This window comes from Rhincodon typus, chromosome 2, assembly GCF_021869965.1.
Source record: "Rhincodon typus isolate 14 chromosome 2, sRhiTyp1.1, whole genome shotgun sequence".
NCBI classification, from domain to species: domain Eukaryota; kingdom Metazoa; phylum Chordata; class Chondrichthyes; order Orectolobiformes; family Rhincodontidae; genus Rhincodon; species Rhincodon typus.
This window is the reverse complement of record NC_063333.1, coordinates 90,188,411-90,208,097: the sequence shown is the minus strand read 5'-3', so window position 1 is coordinate 90,208,097 and position 19,687 is coordinate 90,188,411. Positions and strand designations below refer to the sequence as shown.

The 19,687-nt window shown below is 40.8% G+C and overlaps 1 protein-coding gene across 3 annotated transcripts in view; it reads right to left on the bottom strand.

The window, feature by feature from the left end:
- LOC109918272 (ubiquitin-conjugating enzyme E2 E1) overlaps window positions 1-19,687 on the bottom strand; it is a 98,657-nt gene that overhangs the window by 7,311 nt on the left and 71,659 nt on the right. For all 3 annotated transcript variants that reach the window (XM_048605912.1, XM_048605923.1, XM_048605919.1), the window contains one exon: window positions 1,907-2,039. In XM_048605912.1, coding sequence (XP_048461869.1) covers window positions 1,907-2,039 — 133 coding nt within the window. The remainder of the gene's footprint in view (window positions 1-1,906; window positions 2,040-19,687) is intronic.

The following is a 19,687-nucleotide window of genomic DNA, read 5'->3' as shown; positions in this document are numbered from 1 at the left end:
TGATAAGAGAAACCGATATAAGTAGCAAGATTGTTGGTGCCTTAAGTTAATATGTGTCACCCACTGTCAGCAGTGGTGTACATTATGTAAAATCTCATCACTAAATGAATCAGATAAATACATATGAATCACCAGGAGTTGACTATTCAGCTCTTCAAGCCTGCTCCGCTATTCGATAAAACCATGGCTGATCTGATCATGAATTTAATTCTATTTTCTTGTTTAACCCATAATCTTAGATGCTTATTAACAAGGAAGCCAACCAAACATAAAAATCATGTATGGAGAAACTCAGCAGATCTGGCAGTAGCTGTGGAGAGAAAAACAAGGTTAACATTCGAGTGTGATATTAATCTTCTCTGGAACTGAAAAGTGCTAGAAAATAACGGTTATTAGTGTTGACAAAAGTAGAGGGGGAGTGAGTGGAAAATGATGATGAGAGTGCCCAAAGCAAATGTTAAAGGAAGTGCTAATGGTAGGTGCAATTTGTCCCAAAAGATTGACTTTGCCGAGTGTGAACTAGTGTAAGTCGGATACACGGTGGGATGGGATGTAATCAAGATCAAGGACATGTCAAAGTTCTTAAAACGTCAAACTCAATATTGAGTCCTGAAGGCTGTAAGGTGCCAGAAAGTTAAGTGCTGTTCTTCCAGCTTGCATTGGGCTTTGCTGGAGCCTTGCAGCAGGCCTGAGATAGAAATATTTGCATGACAGCAATTTGGTGTATTGAAACGGCAAGCACATGGAAGGCCAGGGCCATTCTTAGTGACAGAGTAGAAGCTTTTCGCAAAAGCAGTCCTCCAGCCCGAGTGCGGTCGCTCATCTACCAATGTAGAATAGACGATATTACGAAAAGTGAATCAGAAGACTAGATTGAAAAGAACAGGGGGTTCTCTATATACGAATCTCTGACCTAGTAATCCTTGTACTTATAAATGCGATTCATACAGAGGTGTAATTTTAAAGACTCAACATAAGAACATTTCCTGTACGTAAGAACAGCTGTTTTACATTGTCCTGCATTGTGTTTCAACTTGCCTACATATCAAATTGGGAACAGACTCCACACTGGAACCTACTCATAACCCAGGAACTGCCTGTACAATAAAACTTCTGCTTCACCCGTAAGGTACATTTGGGGCCTTGCACAGGAAGAAGGGAGGAAGTAAATGGGAAGTGTTACACTTTCTGCTTTTGCATGAGAAGGCGAGCAAGTGTTAGGAGTGGCTGAGGAGCGAACCTGGGTATCACAGAGGGAATGAAATGCTGACAAGAAAGGGAAGGAGATGATACTTTTTTTTGGGGGCATCCTGCTAGAGGTGGCAGAAAATGATCCTTTCAATTTTAAGGCTGTGGGGGTGGAAGGCAAGGACAGGAGGAACCATATTGTTGATCTGGGAGAGAAGGGAGGGGACCAAGGCAAAAGTGCCAGAAATGGATCAGGCATGGCTAAGGGTCCTGTCAACCACTGGGAGGACAAGCAATATCAGTAATGGAATGAAATGAAATGAAATCCTTACAGGAAGTAGGCATGAGAAAGTGCAGTTAAGCTAAATGTGGGAGTTGGTTGCTTTGGAATATATATCGATGGCCAGTATTTTCCAGAAATAGAAACAAAGATCTAGGAAGGAAAGGCAAGAGTCAGAAACTGGCCAAATGAATCTAAAACGAAATTCAAAGACTTTGCTTCCTCTGCTGTTTGGGAAATTCCACACTATGAGAGAAACTAACAAAAGAAAAGAAATCAAACACAATGAAAAGTGATTCATACAGCACAGCCTTTAGAAATGACCAGGGACCAATTTTCAGTTATTATAGCATCAAGTTATAAATAAATTAACAGTACTTTAAAACTTGTAAACAGAACAGAAACCTATGAAGCGTTCTATTAAATAAGGTCTCTTACCTTGGGTGGTTTAAAAGGATATTCTGCTGAAAATACAATGTCCAGAAAGAATACGCCACCTTCATAAACTGACCCTGGAGGCCCCAGAATTGTTGACCTCCACTCATAAACATTATCGCCTTTTGGTCCAGCACTGAACAATGTTTGTAAAAAGAAATTGTAACAGATTTTAAAATACATGATCAATATTTAAGTTAAATTTCTGACATATTCATAAAATGTATGAACAATAAATAATTGGTTATTTTCATTTTGCATAAACAGGAATCATACAGCTTATGTAATTTTTATATTATTTGTACACAGGATGTGGGTATCTACGGCTAGGACAGCATCAATTGCTCACCCTGAATTACCCTTGAGAAATTGGTGGTAAGCCATCTTCCTGTACTGCTACAGTCCATATGTTGGAGATGTATTTAAAGATTTCCAGGATGTTAACTCAGGGACTTAAGCTTAATGTTAAAAAAAAGTACCTGGGGGAAACAAATTTCTGTTCAACATTGAAGCTTTAAATTTTATAATGCCATGGAAAAGAAAGGGAGAGTGGGGGCGGGAGGGGGTGGGTTGAAGAGAGATGAGGGGAGAAAGAGATGGTGGAGAAGAGACAGAGATTTCTATTCAATTTATTAAGGTACCAGTAGAAAGTGAGTGACTCCTTCTGAACGCAGAGGAAAAGATCAATTTATTGTAATTTGTATTATGTCTTCCAGTTTTATCATAGAATTCTGTATAGATTTATATCATAGCAAAAGATGAAGGCATGCATCATCAGAACACTTAGATCGAAGATAATATTCTGAAAACAAAAATCTTTATTTAAACTGTGAAGCCCAACTTCAAAATGGAGAGTAGGATTATGAAAACAGAAAAACTAGCACATAAATCAGGACAAAAGCATGGATAAAAGTTGCTTAAAATGAATGTGAGGGAAAAAAAAGGGCCAGGGAGAATGCATTGCAATTTTTATTCCATAGTCTGTTGTATAGGTAATAACAATAATAAAGCTACTCCTGACATCTAAAGAGATCTGTTAAGAGAATCATAATGATTTAACACTAAAGTGTAAGAGCTGAAAATTGAATGGTTAGCCTAAACTGACCAACATTCTTCCTTAGTCTTTTCTCCAGTGAAAAGGGTTTAAGTACTCCCATTTCTTCACAACTCAGTCAAATGAATGATCCTAGTCACCATTCCCTGAACCCCAACACACCCTTTCAATCTTCAAAAGGTCATTATGGATGATGAAGGCCATTCAGTTCATTTTAATTAATTCTTCTAGGAGGATCCTGAAGTCTTTTCCCCATTCCCCTCACATGGCATCAAATTACTCAAGTGATTCCAAATTTTTACAGAAAGTCAAAGGCTCAAAATTATAGAAAGTGTAGAGTTAATCTGGCCACTGCAGTTTAGAGGCATTTAGCCAATAATTTAAGAACATTAAGTATCAATTACTTCCACCAAAAACATAGAAAGTTGTCAATAAATGAGAGGTAAGCTAACTTCTTGGTGACAAACAGTTTCTTTTTTTACAGTTGGTTACTGGCTGGTTCTGTAGTTATTGCATGATTTATGTTTCAAATTGACTATCCACAACCTTTCCTTAGTCAATTGCCTTCATGTTTTCCCTTGGAGACCAGTCAAAGTCATCATGGTAGACGGCCTCAGTGCCTGAATCTTGGTTTTGAAAACTATCAATTCCTTTTTTTAATCTCAGCATGCACTTTTATTTCCTTTGCCAGAACTCAAAAAAGTTTGTTTTGGCATCTTCCAGTTTATATTTGCCAAACTGCACAAAGACACACAAAAATAATTTCCATTTTATCGTACATTCTCGACATTTCAATTTCCTGCTTCATATGTCCCTGAGAAATTGAACTATAGTTGTAAATATATATTTCTGATAGCTGCAACTGGAACAGCAGATGTGAGAAACAGGCAAGTTTAAACATTTTATTGAAGAGATATCTGAAGATCTAAAAATGATCTTAAAAATGGTTATAATACTTAAGCTCTGATAGCATTCCAGAATGAACCTACTGCAAAATGCAATGTGAATTTTCCAAAGTACTCTAAGAGACCCAGTCCTTTCTTATAATTACGTGAAGAAAACATATTATTATTTTATTAGTACACTGATCAGTCTCTTATGTTGCCGTACACAGGTTATCTAATTTTAATTTTTCTGGCCAAGCAGCGTTGAAGGATGGACGATAATGCAGGCAGTATGAAGGGACAGGGGAATGAAACAAGGACAGCAATACTGCAGGAAAAATTCAGATCCAAAGCTTGGATGATTTTTTCTCTCTTCCATTTGGAGTGCAATTCATGACACTGTTGACAGTGAACTAAACCTCTAAACCTCACCCACCTCGAAATGTTTCATCAATGCTAGTTCAAATTGGCCTCCAGGGAGTACACTAACATTGTCCTGTGCAAGGCCCTATTGTCTCAAAATAAAATTTAATCAATCACCTGCAGTGATCAAATGGAAGGGACAAGATCTAATTAGACAATTACTGCACCACTTAGCACGTGCATTTCCTGATGTCTTAGGTCAGGAAATTAGCATGCAGAAGAAATCACAGATGCAAAATCACATCACACTTCTTAAAATTTGGAGTTTACGCTCCACTTTTCCAATGACTAATAATATGCGTTTGTTTATAAATGTGATCAATTCTTTTAGGCAAATATTAATTTTCACCTTTCTTGCAATTTGAAAGTAATTTTAGCAAAATTTACATCGGTACAGGATAATTGCCAAAGTACACAAATCAAACCACTAACTATTCAATGAATAGAACTGAACCAAATTGAACAACTACATTATCGCACTTGGATCTTTCAAATTTTAAAGCTTAAATAAAAACAGAATTATTTAGTTCAGACATTTATAAAATGAGTAGTGGCTTTAGAAGTACAAGATACAGGAACAGGGCAAGGCCATTCAACCCATCAAATCAGCTCTGCCATTCAATGAGATCATGGTGTATCTGATAAATCAAAACTTCACTTTCCTGCATTTCCCCATAACCAATGATTTCCATTACAGATAAAAAGTCTGCCTATCTCAACCGTGAATATACATAACAGGTCAGCCTTAGCAAAGAATTTCACAGATTCACTACTCTAAGAAAAGAAATTCCTCCTCATCTCTGTCTTAAACGTGTGACCCCTTATTCTGAGGTGGTCTCTTCTGGTCCAAGTTTCTCCCAAAGGGGAAACAACCTATCCACCTATACCCTAAGAATCTTGTATGTTTCAGTAAGATTGCCTCTCCTTTATCTAAATTCCAAAGAATACTGGCCCAACCTTTTGAACCACTCCTCATAAGACAGTCCCTCCATAGCTAGTATCAGCTAAGTGTACCTCCTCTGGACTGCCTGCAGTGCTGATATATCTTAGTTTTTAAATATGCAACAACTCTGTGATGCTGTCATTAAAATCACATCTACACGACAAATTCAAAATAAAATCAAAAATAACAGCATTTTAAAAAGGAGGAAGACAGACAAAGGTAGTGACCACATTCAAATCTAATGAAATGGAAAAATAAATCTATGCTTTCTGACATACCAGTGAATCTGCACACCTGTTTCGCTGATTGATTTCTCAAGACATCGGCGTTTGTCTCAGAAAAATTAACAAACAGCGAAATTCACAGCTGACCTTAGAGAAACCTGTGTGGGAGAACACACAGCAGGGGAGCAGCTAAGTGGCTTTTTAAAAAGTAACCTGTTTATTTTTGTAAATCTACAATAGTGAGTAGAGTGGGTTTTTTTTGATCATGTGTTTTATGGAGATTGGTTTCTTGATTAAACTTTAAAAATATAAAACACAGGTACTAAGTTAGCCTGAAGCAGTGTTTTTTTACAGCAGTAGGACTGTTATTTTCTGGGTGTGTAGATTGTTACCTTGCAAATATGGCCTTTAGTAGAGTGATGTGCTCTTCCTGTCGGATGTGGGAGATTAAGGAGAGGTTCCATGTTACTAACGATTAAATCTGCAGGAAGTGTGTTTGGTTGCGCATCTTATTGGATCACATGGATTGGTTGGAGCAGCAATTAGAGGCAATGAGGAATTTACAGGAGCAAGGGATGGAGATAAACCGAGGATCCAGTAAGGTCAATGGGTTACCTCCAGGAAAGGGAGGCAGGTTGTGCAGGAGTCACCTGTGGCTATCCCATCTCAAACAAGTATGCTGTTCTGGAAAATGTAGAGGGTGATGGACTCTCAGAGGAATATAGCACTGACAGCCAGGTTTCTGGTTCCTAGACTGGCTCTAACGCAACGACAGGTACATCAGGTTCCAAGCAATCGATTGTGACTGGGGACTCTGAGGCACAGACAGACATTTCTGTGGCCGACAGTAAGACATCAGAATTGTGTTGCCTCCCTGGTGCCAGGATGAAGGATATCTCTGACAAGGCGCAAAATATTTTCAAAGGGGAGAGGTCCAAGCAGGAGGTAGTTGTACACATTGGAACTAATGACATAGGAACAGAAAAGGATAAGATTCTGAGGAGAGAATATAGGAAGTTAGGCAGGAAGTTAAAAAGGATTTCCTTGAGGGTAGTAATACCTGGATTACTCCCACTGCCACGAGCTAGGTGAGGGTAGGAATAGGAGGATACAGCAGATGAATGAATGGCTAAGGAGCTGGTGCAGGGGAGAAGGATCCACATTTTTGTATTATTGGAATCTCTTTTGGGGTAGAAATTACCTGTATAAGAATGACGGATTGCACCTGAATTGGAAGGGCACTAATATACTGGTGGGGAGGATTTAAACTAGACAGTGGGTGGTGGGAACCCAGGGGAGATAGGGAGAAAAGAGATCAGTCCGAGATTGGTACCGTTGGGAAAAGGAGCAAGTCAAACAGTCCGGAACAAAGCAGAGAACAAGGTAGGACTGATAAATTAAACTGCATTTATTTCAGGAAGCCCAACAGGTAAGGCAGATGAACTCGGAGCATGGACAGGAAACTTAATGTTCCAGGGTATAGATGCTATAGGAAGGATAGAAAGAGGGGTAAGAGAGAGGTGGAGAGTGGCGTTTTTGATTAGGGATAACAATATAACTGTACGTAGGGAGGATATTCCTGGGAATGTGTCCAGGAAAGTTATTTATGTGGAACTGAGAAATAAGAAAAGGATGATTACCTTATTGGGATTGCACTATACAGCCCCCTCCAATAGTCAGCAGGAAATTGAGAAACAAATTTGTAAGGAGATCTCCGTTATTTTTAAGAATAATAGGGTGGTTACGGTAGATGATTTTAACTTTGCAAACATAGACTGGGACTCTTAGATGGAGAAGAATTTGTTGATTGTGTATAAGAAAATTTTCTGATTCAGTATGTGGATGTACCTACTACAGAAGGTGCAAAACGTGACCTACTCTTGGGAATTAAAGCAGGGCAGGTGGCTGAGGTGTCAGTGGGGGAGCACTTTGAGACCAGTGACCATAATTCCATTAGTTTTAAAATAGTGATGGAAAAGGATAGAATGGATCTAAAAGTTAAATGTTTTAAATTGGAGGAAGGCCAATTTTGACAGTATTGGGCAAGAACTTTCAAAAGTTAATTGGGAGCAGATGTTTGCAGGTAAAGGGACAGCTGGAAAATGGAAAGCCTTCAAAAATGAGGTTACGAGAGTCCAGAAACAGTACATACCTGTTAAGGTGAAGGACAAGGCTGGCAGGTGTACGGAATGCTGGATGATTAGAGAAATTGAGGTTTTGGTCAAGAAAAAGTTTGAAGCACATGTCAGGTATAGACAGCTGATATTGACTGAATCCGTAGGACTGTATAAGGGTAGTCGGAGTATACTTTAGAGGGAGATCAGGAGGACAAAAAAGGGGACATGAGATAGCTTTGGCAAATAGGGTTAAGGCGAATCCAAAGGGATTCTACAAACACATTGAGGACAAAAGGGTAACTAGGCACAGAATAGAACCCTTAAAGATCAGAAAGGCGTGTGTGGAACTGCAGGAGATGGGGGAGATACAAACAAGTATTTTGCATCAGTATTCATTGTGGAGAAGGAAATGGAAGACACAGAACATGGGGAAATAAATTGTGACATCTTGAAAAATGTCCATATTACAGAGGTGGTGGTGCTGGATGGCTTAACCTGCATAAAAGGTGACTCAATCCCCAGGACCTGAACAGGTGTACCCTAGAACTCTATGGGAAGCTAGGGAAGTGATTGTCAGGCCCCTTGCTGAGAGGTTTGTATCATCGATAGCCACAGGTGAGGTGCTGAAGAATGGAAGTTGGCAGTACCACTATTTAAGAAAAGGTGGTAAGGAAAAGCCAGGGAAGTATAGATCGGTGAGCCTGACATCAGTGGTGGGCAAGTTGTTGGAGGGAATCCTGAAGGATAGGATTTACATGTATTTGGAAAGGCAAGGACTGATTGGGAACAGCCAACATGGCTCTGTGCATGGGAAGTTGCGTCTCACTAACAAATTGAGTTTTTTGAAGTAGTAATGAAGAGAATGATTGAGGGCAAAGCAGTGGGCGTGATCGATACCGACTTCAGTAAGGTGATCAACAAGGTTCCTCATGGTAGACTAGTTGGCAAGGTTAGATCAAATGGAATACAGACAGAACTAGCCATTCGGATACAGAATTGGCTCAAAAGGTAGAAGACAGAGGGTAGTGGTGGAGGCTTGCTTTTCAGACTGGAGGCCTGTGACCAGCAGTGTAGCACAAGGATCTGTGCTGGATCCACTGCTTTTTGTCATTTATATAAATGATTTGGATGTGAACATAGGAGATATGGTTAGTAAGTTTGCAGATGACACCAACATTGGAAGGTGTAGTGGACAGCAAAGAAGGTTACCTCAGAGTACAATGGCATCTTGATCAGATGGGCCAATGGGCTGAGGAGTGGCAAATGGAGTTTAAATTAGATAAATGTGGGGTCGTGCATTTTGGAAAGGCAATTTAGGGCAAGACTTACACACTTAATGGTAAGGTCCTGGGGAGTGTTGCTGAACAAAGAGACCTAGGAGTGCCAGTTCACTGTTCCTTGAAAGTGGAGTCGCAGGTAGACAGGATAGTGAACAAGGCATTTAGTATGCTTGTCTTTATTGGTCAGTGCATGGAGTATAGGAGTTGGGAGGTCACGTTGCGGTTGTACAGGACATTGGTTAGGCCAATTTAGAAATACTGTGTGCAATTCTGATCTCCCTGCTATAGGAAGGATGTTGTGAAACTTAAAAGGGTTCAGAAAAGTTTTACAAGGATTTTGCCAGGGTTGGACGGCTTGAGCTATAGGGAGAGGCTGAATAGGCTGGGGCTGTTTTCCCTGGAGCGCCAGAGACAGAGAGGTGATCATGAGGGGCATGGATAAATTGACAAGTTCTTTTCCCTGGGGTGTGGGAGTCCAAAACTAGAGGATATAGGTTTAAGGTGAGAAGGAAAAGATTTAAAAGGGACCTACGGGGCAATCTTTTCACTCAGAGGGTGGTGCGTGTATGGAATGCACTGCCAGAGGAAATGGTGGAGGCTGGTACAATTACAACATTTAAAAAGGCATCTGAATGAGTATATGAATAGGAAGGGTTTAGAAGGATACGGGCCAAATACTGACAAACGGGACTATATTTGTTTAGGATATCTGGTTGGCATGGACAAGTTGGACCAAAGGGTCTGTTTCCGTGCTATACATCTGACTCTAATTCTGCTCGTCCAGATGAAGAGAGATTTTGTTGAATTAATAACTGGGAAAATAGAAACCAGGGACTTTGGTCCTAATCATAAAATCCATTTCATGATTACCATTTGCTTCAGAGTGAAACAGATGCCAGATCATTTCCAGCTTTGGTGTGCTGAACTCAAGAGATGAACTTCCGACTACCTAACCCCACCTCCACAGTATCATTCAACTTGAACCCTCCCTGCTCCTGATACCCTCATCCATGCCTGTTACCTCTTGGAATAGGCACACCTATACTGTTCTGACCAGCTCTCACTTTCTACCCCATATAAACTTCAGTGCATCTAAAATTTTGCTTCTCACACTGTAGCCCACATCAAGTCATGTTCACCCATCTGCTGTTGGCCCATCCTGGTTTTTAGTCTATCAATGCCTCAAGTTTAAAATAAGGGTGATTTTAAACTGTTCCTTCGTCAGATCACTTCATCTGGCTAAGGAGCAGTGCTCTTAAGCTCGTGATTTCAATTAAACCTACTGGACTATAACATGGTGTCGTGTGACTTCTGATGTCGTCCACCCTGGTCCTACACCAGCACCTCCACATCAGGGGAGGAGCAACAAGTGTGGAAAAGCAGTAGTCATAGCAGATTCAACTTTAAGGGGAAGGTGTTTCTGTGGCTGTAAATGAGACTCTAGGATGGTACAAGGGTCAAGGATGTCTCAGAATAGCTACAGGACATTCTGAAGGGAGAGGGTGAACAGCCAGTGGTCATGGTACATATTGGTACTATTGGAAAGAGATTTTAAAGACGATTCTTGGTCAAGCTCCTTGCTACTTGGCCTGGCAGAAACCAGACTGGAGACAGATTCCAAGACATCCCACCTCACCCAATAAAAAACAGAAGAATTGTTTATACATGCTGCATTACATTCACGTGCAGCATTGATATCAGTGCTTGCCCTCTCCCCTCTGATCATTACAGCTGCAAATGTCTGGTGAAGGGTTTATCACACAGAATGGATAGGGTTTGTTACCTTGTAAAGCTGTGATTGTTTATTTTCCCTAAATAATGTTTTGCAATTGCCCCCCTTTTACAATGCTATCTGTTTTCCAGTATCCACTCATGAGGTTCTCTGTTTATATCCTTTGTTATAAGTCATTCGGTGTTTATACCATTCATCCTTCAATTCTCTACCCCCCCCACCCCGCTTCTCTATACTAGTTACAGACATTTGTCTAAAGGATGCTAAGTAGTTAGTTGCACTTACAATTTCAGTACATTGCCAAGTATAATATGAAATGGCAATTACTTAAACCTGTGATTATGGTGGTATCAGACTTCCCCTTTTACACTTTACTAAATAACAAGTTTGCTCTTTTCCACTAAAATTTCTATGAGGCATTTGATTTTCTTATCTGGTTGCCATTAGCATGAAGGCCACGATTCTGACTGTGAAAACTGTTACCTCAAATAACAATTCTCTTCACCCATGGGCAACTGCAATAGGTACCAACGATGTAGGTATTTTAAAAAAAGGTGGTCCTAAAAGCAGAATATGGGGAGTTAGGAAGCAAGCTGAAACGTGGGACATCAAAAGGCAGTAGTGATCTCAGGATTACTACCAGTGTCATGCGCTAGTCAGAATAGAAATAGTGTGTTCATCTGATATAACCTGTGGCTAAACAGATGGCGTGAGGGGGAGGGTTTGGATTCCTGCATCATTGGAACCGGTTCTGGAGAGGTGGGACCAGTACAAACTGGATGAGTTACACCTGAGGAGTATTTGCCGGTGTGGTTGGGGAGGGTTTAAACTAAATTGGCAGAGGAATGGGAATCTATGCACATGATAGAGCAAAGGGAATCAGGGAAAATAATAAAAAAGACAAAAAAGGAGAATAAGACAAGATAGAGGAATCAAAGGTCAGAGTCAAACAAGGCCACAGCAAAAAAAAAAGTGGGAATGGTACAAGGAACGTATAAAAGATATTTTGAATGCAGTCAGCTGAAAGCTGAAATCTCCAGGGTACTTAAGTAAGTGGCCTTAGAAATAGTGGATGCAATGGTGATCATCTTCGAAGACTGTTTAGGCTCTGGAACAGGTCCTACGGAGGAACTGGAGGGTAGTTAATGTAACCCCACTATTTAAAAAGGGAGGTGGAGAGCAAACAGGGGATTATTGATCAATGAATCTGACGTCAGTTGGGGGGGAGGAGGAGGAATGGGATGATGCTACAGTCCATTATCAAGGATTTGAGAACAGAGCACTTAGTAAACAGTGGTATAATCAGACACAGCCTGCAGACATATACTAATCTACTGGAAGTCTTTGAGGACATAAATAGTTGAGTTGATCGGGGAAGCCAGTGAATGTGGTTTCTTTGGATTTTCTGACCCACAGAAGAGACCAACTTATAAAATTAAAGCACATGGAATTCAGGTGAGTGTATCGAGATGGATATAAAATTGGTCAGCAGACAGCAAACAGCAAACAGTCGGAATAAATGAGGCTTTTTCTGAATGCAGGTAGTGACTAGTTCGGTACTGCAGGGACTGATACTGGGACGTCAGCTATTCACAATATTAATGATTTACATGGGGGAACTAGATAGATCATCTCAAAATTTGCAAATAACACAATGCTGGGGGTGGGGGGCAGTGTGGGAAGGGGAGCTGTGAAGAAGATTAGAGATGTTGCAATTTGATTTGGACAGCCCGAGTAAGTTGACAAATGCATGGCAGATGAAGTATAACGTGAGTTAATGTGAGATTATCCACTTTAGTCGTAAAAATAAGGTGACAGATTACTATTTGAATGGCTGTAAATTGAGAGAGGGGCATTTTAAAGGAGACCTGCACGTTCTTATGCACAAGTCGCTGAAAGCCCGCAAATTCAGTAAAGAAGGCAAACTGTATATTGACATTAAAAGCGAGAGGATTTGAATACAGGAACAAGGATGTCTCACTGCAATTGTACAGGACATTGGAGTATTGTGCGCCGTTTTGGTTTCCTCATCTGAGGTAGGACGTTCTTGCTATAAAGGGAGTTTACTGAAGATTTACCAAATTAATTCATGGGATGGCAGGACTAGACGGCACAGTGGCTCAGTGGCTAGCACTGCTGCCTCACAGCACCAGGGACCTGGATTTGATTCCACTCTTGGGCAACCGTCTGCATGGAGTTTTCACATTCTCCCCGTGGGTTTCCTCCCAGATTCCAAAGATGTTCAAGTTAGCTGGATTGGCCATGCTAAATTGCCCGTAGAGTCCAGGGAGATGCAGGCTGGGTAGATTAGCCATGGGAAATGCAGGGTTACAGGGATAGGTAGGGGTTGGGTTTGGGTGGGATGCTCTTTGGAGGGTCACTGTGGACGCGATGGGCAGAACAGCCTACTTACACACGTAGGGATTCTACGATTTATGAGGAGAGAGATCAAATCATTTGGTATTGCATTCACTTCTTCTAAACTCAACAATACTCTCTCGGACAAAAAAATTTATACAGCTGAAGATAACTATTTCTATAAATGGAATTTAACTCAATCTGTGTTTGGGTGCAGATGCTGATGTTTCATAATTGCCGTATTCGGCTCTGGGTATGAACCACTACTGGCTTGTGTTTAGGGTAGTTCACTGCCACCAAACTTCCTTTCTATGCACAGTTTAGATATTTTTAGTCAACCAGTTCAGCACGTGTTATGCTCTGAAGCAGGTGGGACTTGAACCTAGGCCTTCTAGCTTAGAGGCAAGAACAATATGACTGCCACAGTATCTAAACATTTTCTGATCAACATGTTTAGAAACATTATGACACACAACCGGAGCATGTGGGACTTGAACCCAAGCCTCCTGGCCCAGGGGTAGGAACACTGCCACTGCACCACAAAAGCAGTTAAAAGATCCTCTATATATTTTTTGGTAAATCTGCTGTAAAATATTGTTACACATCTCAGGAGCATGTGGAATTTGAATCCAAGCCCTGGTCCAGACTTAGGAATACTACCACAGCACAAGAACCCCAACAAGGCCCTTTAGATAGTTTCCAATCAACCTGTTCTGTCATGTATTGAAACACATTGAGCAGAATTGAACGGAGGACTCCTGATTCATATGAAGGATACTACCACTGCGCCAAGAGCCTCAATGCTGACTGTAAGGACCTCTCTAATTATTAATGGTAGCGAACAGATCACTCAAGATTCTGTACCTTGTTATGTTAACAAAGAAGTTAAATGATAGGAGTATTTACAACTAACTAAAAGGCCATCTATCAGGAATCAGCTATGTCACATCAGCCTCCATTGAAATCTCATGCTAGACTATGTATTTCTCCACTTTGGACTGTGAGACATCAACAAGTTGAGTGGGATGCATGAAATTGCACAGTTAACTTGATCAACACCATTAATATTATATAATTTGTGTTGATAGTTTGGTTACAGCGAAGGTCTGAAGAAAAGAGATTTCTCAGCAGCTGCAAATGGTTCTCCTAGCTGATCTGCCTGCAGGTTGATTTCTCAGCTCAGCTTGATGATAGACTACATCAGAGAGGGAGTCTTTGGGCAAACTCTTCTGGTTCTGTCTACTTAAAAGCCTATTCCTGCCTAGGCTCAATTATTTTGAGAGTCAACATAACTGATTGGTTAATCAGCATGTCAGGCTATCATTTGAGGAGGAGTACGAGGGACTGGACACAGGGCAGAAGCTGATTTCTCTCAGCAAGCCCCCCCGCCTGAATTTCTGGATACAATGTCAATCTCACCTCCAGACACCTCACCTGAGACACTGTCCTTCCCGCCGCCTAAAACAAGCTTGAGGTTGTTTTAACAGCAGCAGCCTGGCTCTACCTGTGGTACTCAGTGCTGGAAATGCCAGTGTCTCATTGGCTCACAGCTCTTGATGGCCGGAACTGTTTTATTTTAAAAAGAGTTTAATCGTAGTAGAAGTTCCACTAGCCAAAAAAGTTGGTGCCTGCTTGCTGGAAGATCCAGTGGGTGTTCACATTTTGATAGGCCACAGTTCTGTCCTCTAATCTTTCCCACTTTTGGGCTTAGTCTGAAAACAGGAAGATACCATCCTTTGTTCCTCTTCCATGGTACCGTGATTAGAACCTTTGGCTGTTTAGTTGACTGCAGCAATTGGAAAAGGCTTTGCTTGCAAGACTTGCCCTCTCTGGTGAATTTTACCTCCAAAAAGCAGCTTGGATTTTTCTAGTATTTCTTAGTAGGGAGCAAAGATCACTTATCACTTCTTAGAGGGTCATATGGTGAATCACAGTCCTTGGGAGACATTACAGCATTTTAAAAACAGTCTGTGATTTAAAGCATTTGAAATCATTTATTTTTGACACAAATAGGCAACTCTGCATTTAAAAAATTAAGGTGTTGAGGCCACAGTCACAGTGCCTCATAATCAAAGCAAAAGGTTAACATTGTCCATTCAAGCGATATGACAATGAGACACAGAGCCACCTGGTAGGCCTCAGATCCGTCAGCTTTAAAAATTCAGAATGACCTCATGCAGGTACGTGTGTTATTATTCAAGACCATACAAATTAATGATCTCACTCGTTACACTTATTTGTGCATTTCTAGCAGGCACATGGCACCTGCCTATTTTATTTTTCATTCGTTAAATTGTAACAACCTGAAAATGTAGACTTAACTGCTTGAAGCAAGACAAAAAGATAGGAATAGAAGAAGAAGAGGAAATGGAAGGCTGATGTAGCCAATGTGTGGGAAGCTACAGAGGGGTTTTTAAATAGCCTTTTCCTGGAAATCCATCCCCAAAATACTGTAGATCCCAGTAGTCCCAATGCTTCAAAACCCCACCCTGAATCCTATTAGATTTCAGATCACACTCCTCCTCAGTTCCTGTGAAAAAATGGAAGGAGAGTAGGGTGGATTTTCCTAGAGCAGAAGCAGAAATTGTTTCATTTAAAATTATTTTTGAAACTTTAGTCAATTCAAAAGAGTAATTGTTAATTGTTACAGGGGATTTTCCTGTCACAGGCACAGACTGGAGATTCTGCAGCCATGAGTGTGAATTCAGGATGATATGTTGCCTCCCTGGTGCCAGGGTCAAGGAAGTCTCAAAATGGTTGCAGCATTTTATCAAAGGGAAGATTGAGAAGCCAGAAGTTGCACACATTGGTAACAAAAAAATATAATTAGGGAAAGGGTTGAGGCTTTGCAGAATGAATATAGGAAGTTATGCAGGAAGTTAAAGAGCAGAACCTCAAAAGGTAGTAATCTCTGGATTAGTCTTGGTGCTACGTGCTAGTGAGTAGAAATAAGATTATAGGGTAGATAAATCAATGGCTGACAAGATTGCACAGTGGGCAAGGATTTAGATTTTTGGATCTTTGGGATCTCTTCTGGGGCCAAAAAAGACCTGTTTAAATGGGACGGATTTCACCTGAACTGGAAGAGGACCAATATCCTGGCAGGGAGATTTGCTAGCGCTATTCAGCAGCCTTTAAACTAATTTGGGTGGGGGTAGGGTGGGGTGGGGAATCCGAAGGAATAGTGAGAATAGAAACACAGAGGAGGATTATTCTGAATTAGAGATCCACAATTAGAAAAGGCAGGCAAGAACAAGTCAGAGAACAAGGTAACTCTGAAGAATTAAACTGCATTTATTTCAATGGAAGGAGTGTTATAAATAAAGCAGATGAACTCAGGAGCATGTATGGGAACATGGGACTGGGACATCGTAGATATTACAGAAACATTGCCGAGGGAGGGTCAGGACTGGCAGCTCAAATTTTCTGGGGTTTAGGAAGAATAAAAAGGGAGGCAAGACAAGAGGAGGAATGGTGTTTTTGATAAGGAAAACATTACTGCTGTACTCAGAGAATATTTCTGAGGGACCATCCAGTAAGCTATATGGGTGGAACTCAGAAATAAGAAGGGGATGATCACCTTGGTGATTTTGTACTATAGGCCCCCCAACAGTCAGAGGGAAATTGAGGAACAATTATGGAGAGAGATTTCAGATATGTACAAGAATAATACAGTTGTAACAGTAGGGGATTTTAACTTTCGAAACATAGACTGGGACTGCCATAGGGTTAAGAGCTTGGATGGGGAGGAATTTGTTTAAATGTGCTCAAGAAAATTTTCTTTATCTACCTACCAGAGAAGGAGCAAAACTTGACCGCCTCTGGTATGGTAAGTGACTGAAGTGTTAGTGGGGGAGCACTTTGGAATGAGTGTTCGTAATTCTATTTGTTTTAAAATAATAATCAAAAAGGATAGGCCTTGTATAAAAGTTCAAGTTCTAAAATGGAGTAAGGCAAATTTTGATGCTATGAGATGAGACAAGAACTTTCAAGAGTTGTTTGGAGTAGACTGTTCGCAGGTAAAAGGGATGACGCAGGTAAAGGCTTTCAAAAGTGAAATAACGAGAGTTCGGAGGCATTGTCTTTCTGTTAGAGTGAAGGTTAAGGCTGGTAAGAGTGGGGAACAATGAATGAATAAAGATATTGAGGCTCCGGTCAAGAATAAGGAGTCAAATATTAGGTATAGACAACTGGGATCAATTAAATCGCGAAGAATTTAAGGAGTATTCTTAACAGGTAAATCAGGCAGAAGGGGATACGAGATATCCTTAACCTTATCTGCCAAAGCTAATCCAAAGAGATGCAAGTTCATTAAGAGCAAAAGAGCAACTAGGGAGAAAATAAGGCCCCTTAAAGATCAATAAGGGCATCTATGTGTGAAACCATAGAAGATGGGAGAGATACGAATACTTCACGAAAGAAACGGAGGCTAGGGAACTCGGGGAATAAACATTGATGCCTTAAAAACAGTCCACATTACAGAAAAGGAAGTGCTAGAGGTCTGAAAAAACAAACAGGTGGATAAATCTCTGGGACTTGATCAAGTGTATCCTAGTACATTGTGGTAATTTAGGAAAGAAATTGCAGGGCCCCTAGCAGAGATATCTGTCTCATTTCCAGCCACAAGTGAGTTGCCGGAGGACTGCAGCGTAGCTAATGTTGTGCTTTTATTTCAGAAAAGCTGTAATGTGAAGCCTGGGCACTATAGACCTGTGAGCCTGACATCAGTGATGCGCAAGCTGTTGGAAAGAATTCTGAGAGAGAGGATTTACATGCATTTGGAACGGCAAGGACTGATTAGGGATGGTCAGCATGGCCTTGAGAGAGAGAAATTAGGTCTCCATTAACCTGACTTTTTGTTTGGAGGACCTAACCAAGAAAACTGATGACAGCAGAGTGGTAGATATTGTCTACGTGGGCTTCAGTAAACCTTTGATAAGGTTCTACACTGTAGACTAATTAGTAAAGTTCATCACATGGGATTCAGGAAGAGCTTGCCAATTGGATACAAAATGGTGGTCGAGGGGTATTTCTTGGACTGGAGGCCTGTGACCAGTGATGATCCGCAGGAATCAGTGCTGGGTCCACTTTTGTTTGTCATTTATATAAATGATTTGGATGAGAATTTAGGAGGCATGGTTAGTAAGTTTGGAGATGACACCAAAATTGGTCGTATAGTTGATAGTGAAGGTTATCTAAGATTACAAAGGCACCTTGATCAATTGGACCAAAAGGCTGAAAAGTGGTAGATGGAGTTTAGTTTGGATAAATGCGAGGTATTGCATTTTGGTGAAACAAACAAGGGCAGACTTGTACAGTGAACGGCAGAGCCCTGGGGAGCATCACAGAACAGAGAGACCTAGGGGTTAAGATGTATAGTTCTTAGAAATTTGCATCACAGGGAGACCAGGTGGTTAAGGCAGAGTTTAGCATGATTGCCTTCATTGCTTAGACCACCGAGTATAGGAGTTAGGACGTCATGTTGAGGATTTACAGGACGTTGGTGAGGTCACATTTGGAGTACTGTGTGCAGTTCTGGTCACTCTGCCATAGGAAGGATATTAATAAATTGGAGAGCTTTCAGAAAAGATTTACCAGGATGTTGCTGGTACTGGAGGGTTTGAGTTATGAGCACTTTTTTCCCCAGAGCAGAGGAGGTTGAAGGGTGACCTAAGAGGTTTGTAAAATCATAAGGGGCATAGGTAAGGTGAATAGCAAAGGTCTTTTCTCTAGGGTGGGGGATTTCAAAACTTGGTGGCATAATTTTAAGGTGCTAGGAGAAAGATTTAAAAGGGACCTGAAGGGAAACTTTTTTGCAAAAGGGTGGTTTGTATGTGAATTGAACTGCCAGAATAAGTGGCAGATGCAGATATAGCTATAACATTTAATATACATTTGGATAGGGACAGGAATAGCAAAGGTTTAGAGGGATGAGACAAACACAGGCAATTGGGACCAATTTTGGTTTGGGAACCTTGGTTGCCACGGATGAGTTGGACCAAAGGATCTGTTTCCACGCTGCATGACTATAACTCCTTAATATCCCCCCTCAACCCCACACACCCAATGCTTAGGATTTCCATCACTGCCTCCAGTAATTCCTGAACTAATTTCCATGGCTAATACCAGGAACCACCACTTCATGCAAAAAGTGATCAATATTTGGAAAGCTCTTCCAGGAATTGGAGAGATGTAAATGCTGAGAAGCTATCCCAGATGTTGGAGAATCAAAGATTTCCATGAAAAATGAGTTAGTTGGGCTGTAATAGCCTCCCTCATTTGTGTGTATAATCGAGTACTGTGACAGCACAAATAGAAGAACATTCATTTTCAAATGTTCAAAGAGCACCAGCACAGTGGTAATGTCACTGGTCTAGAACCTCAGGCTAATATTCTGTGGACATGGGTTCAAATCTTGGCTTGACAGTTGATGAAATTTGTGCTCAATAAAATCGAGAAATAAAAACTAGCCTAAAGTCAATTATACAACCATTTGTCATAAATTCATTTCTGGTTCATTAATGAAATGAAGTCTGCCATCCTTACCCAGTCTGGCCTTCATGTGACTCAGACCCATAGTGGTTGACTCTTAAATGTCCTCTGGACAGTTAGCGGATTCACAATAAATGGTGGTCTAGCCAGCAATGCCTACATGCCATGAACAAACAAAAATTCCCACAGCCTCAAAACAAAAACCCAATACTTCTTTTAAGTAAGAGGCATCAGAGGAGCAGGAAAGCTGACGTTTCGGGCCTAGATCTAGGCCCGA